We start from the raw sequence: 2,111 nt of genomic DNA, 5'->3' as shown, positions 1-2,111 counted from the left end.
AAATAATTGCATTGCAATTAAATTTAAAAATGTATTAGTTTTTTCAATGAAATAGGTTTTTTTTTAATTTACACGCATTAATGGATAACTGCAAAATTTTAATTAAATCGATACTTCTCAGTTGAGAATAATAAAAGCATTCCTTTCTTTAAATTTTAATTTTTTTATGTACAATTTTCAAGAGAAATGAACATGCTTAATTCATTAGTTAATTCTAATCAAATAACAAAACTGAAAATGTGTATGAAAAATACAAATCACTTGAAAAAAACCACTCGCAATATACGAATCAATGAATTAGCTAGAAAAATTCAAAGCATCATTATATTGAATATTTATTTTTTATTAATTGTTCTTATTCATGAAAAAACTCTATTTAGGAATATTTATTTTTACTTTATTTAGTAGACCACACAAACCTATCTGATAATTTAAATTTTTAATATAATTAGTATATAATTGCAAAAAAAAAGAGAGAATCATTAAAAAAAACTATGAATTATTTATTGATGCGGCAGCACAAACACAACAGAAATTTACAGCAACTTCAATCCACTCCCATACCTCGACATATTTTGGGCCTGAAAAACCATATGCTTTGAGATTGGAGGCATCTGCGCATGCACCACGACGTCTTTGTAATAATCGAACGGCAAAATGTCTTGGCATACATTCGTGCATTTTGTAAAAACACTTAGGTTCTGTGCACTTGACAGTTTTCAGATGAGATGGATAGTAGTCCAATCCAAGATGAATCCATTTAATTTTTTGCTCGCATTGCCATGGCTCAGTTTTGTCACTTTTCTTGCTATGCGCATGACTTTGTCGTTTGTTCTGTTTCAAATTACCCGAAGAAATTGGAAAATCTTGAAATTCGTTGCCAATTGGTAACAAACTTCTTTTTCTACGTGATTGACTATTTATTTGTATTTCAAATGTATCCCATTGAATATTCCATGCTGCTTCATTACTCAATACTTCTGTATGGTTGTCGGTTAAGTAAAATGATGGCCTATCTGCGTCGATATTTCGTTTACGATTCACTGTATCCATTATATCGAATCTACTGAATTCATCATTATCCAATGGTTGTTCTATACTCATGTAACGAGCATCAAATGCCGGCCCGTGAACTCGCTTCAAAACTTTTACTGGCAATTGTTCACAATTTCCCATCTCTCTAGATTTTTTCATATCAAATGTTGTTGCTTCGATTGAAACGTTCAAAACAATAAAGCATATTAAAAAAAATGCGACTTCAGAAATATTTACTCTACTTAACATCTTTGACTATATTTCGAGACTTAAAAAGACAAAAAAATTGTCTCCTTCTATTTTTGAAATATGTTTGACATTTACTCACATACATTTACTCACAAATTAAGTTCATTAGCAAATATAACATTTTTGCTAAGTAAGTGTTGTGATTATATGCTGCAAGGCACACCAATACATATATATAATACTGAAAGAAGTTTGACGCAGTTATTTCTCACCGTCGATGGCCGTTTGACATATAAAATGAAAAGAGACAAATAGATGATGATTTTTCCCAAATGAAATGAGAAAAAACCATTACAATGTAATTTAACTCGAGAAATCGGTTAGATTTATTCATCTTTAAAGAGTTGGTGATAAATACATGCTTTGAAAAACGGCTATATTGAACCAAATTTCGTTCTCGAAAAACTGGTATTATATTATAATTATAGTTTTTTTTTTTTTGTTTAAAAAACTAATTTACCATGAATGACAACAGATTTTGCATTCAGAGGTGACCGTTTACAATATGTAGTATTGTTTTTCCGTTATTGAAAAAATATGTAGGGAGGTAGAGTGATACACGAGGCAGAATATGTGTAGTAACACAAAATGTAGCAAAAAATTACTTGCAACACAAAATGTCATACAAACTAAAAAATGTTAACAAAACATAAATAGCCAATCTTCAGAGCGAGCGAAACGAGCTTCTCCTTGTTTAATACGGTTAAGTCATTATTATAATTATTGTTATTATTATTATCATTATTATTAAAATCTCTATTTTTTTAAATTCATTTAAATCAGCCAGGATTGAAGGTTAATATCATTTGTTGCTAAAACAGCATAAG

The 2,111-nt window shown here is 29.3% G+C and overlaps 1 protein-coding gene across 1 annotated transcript; it reads right to left on the bottom strand.

Moving 5' to 3' along the window:
* Positions 1 to 414: 414 nt before the first annotated feature.
* On the bottom strand, positions 415 to 1,367 carry LOC116342257 (protein trunk-like). The gene has a single exon (XM_031769766.1). It carries the CDS (start codon positions 1,282 to 1,284, stop codon positions 493 to 495), a length of 792 nt encoding a protein of 263 aa, XP_031625626.1. The 5' UTR covers positions 1,285 to 1,367; the 3' UTR covers positions 415 to 492.
* Positions 1,368 to 2,111: the final 744 nt, after the last annotated feature.

This window comes from Contarinia nasturtii, unplaced genomic scaffold (assembly GCF_009176525.2).
Source record: "Contarinia nasturtii isolate CC-2019 unplaced genomic scaffold, AAFC_CNas_1.1 Cnas_scaffold_845, whole genome shotgun sequence".
In the NCBI taxonomy this organism is placed as follows: Eukaryota; Metazoa; Arthropoda; class Insecta; order Diptera; family Cecidomyiidae; genus Contarinia; species Contarinia nasturtii.
This window is presented reverse-complemented; position numbering and strand designations above follow the sequence as displayed.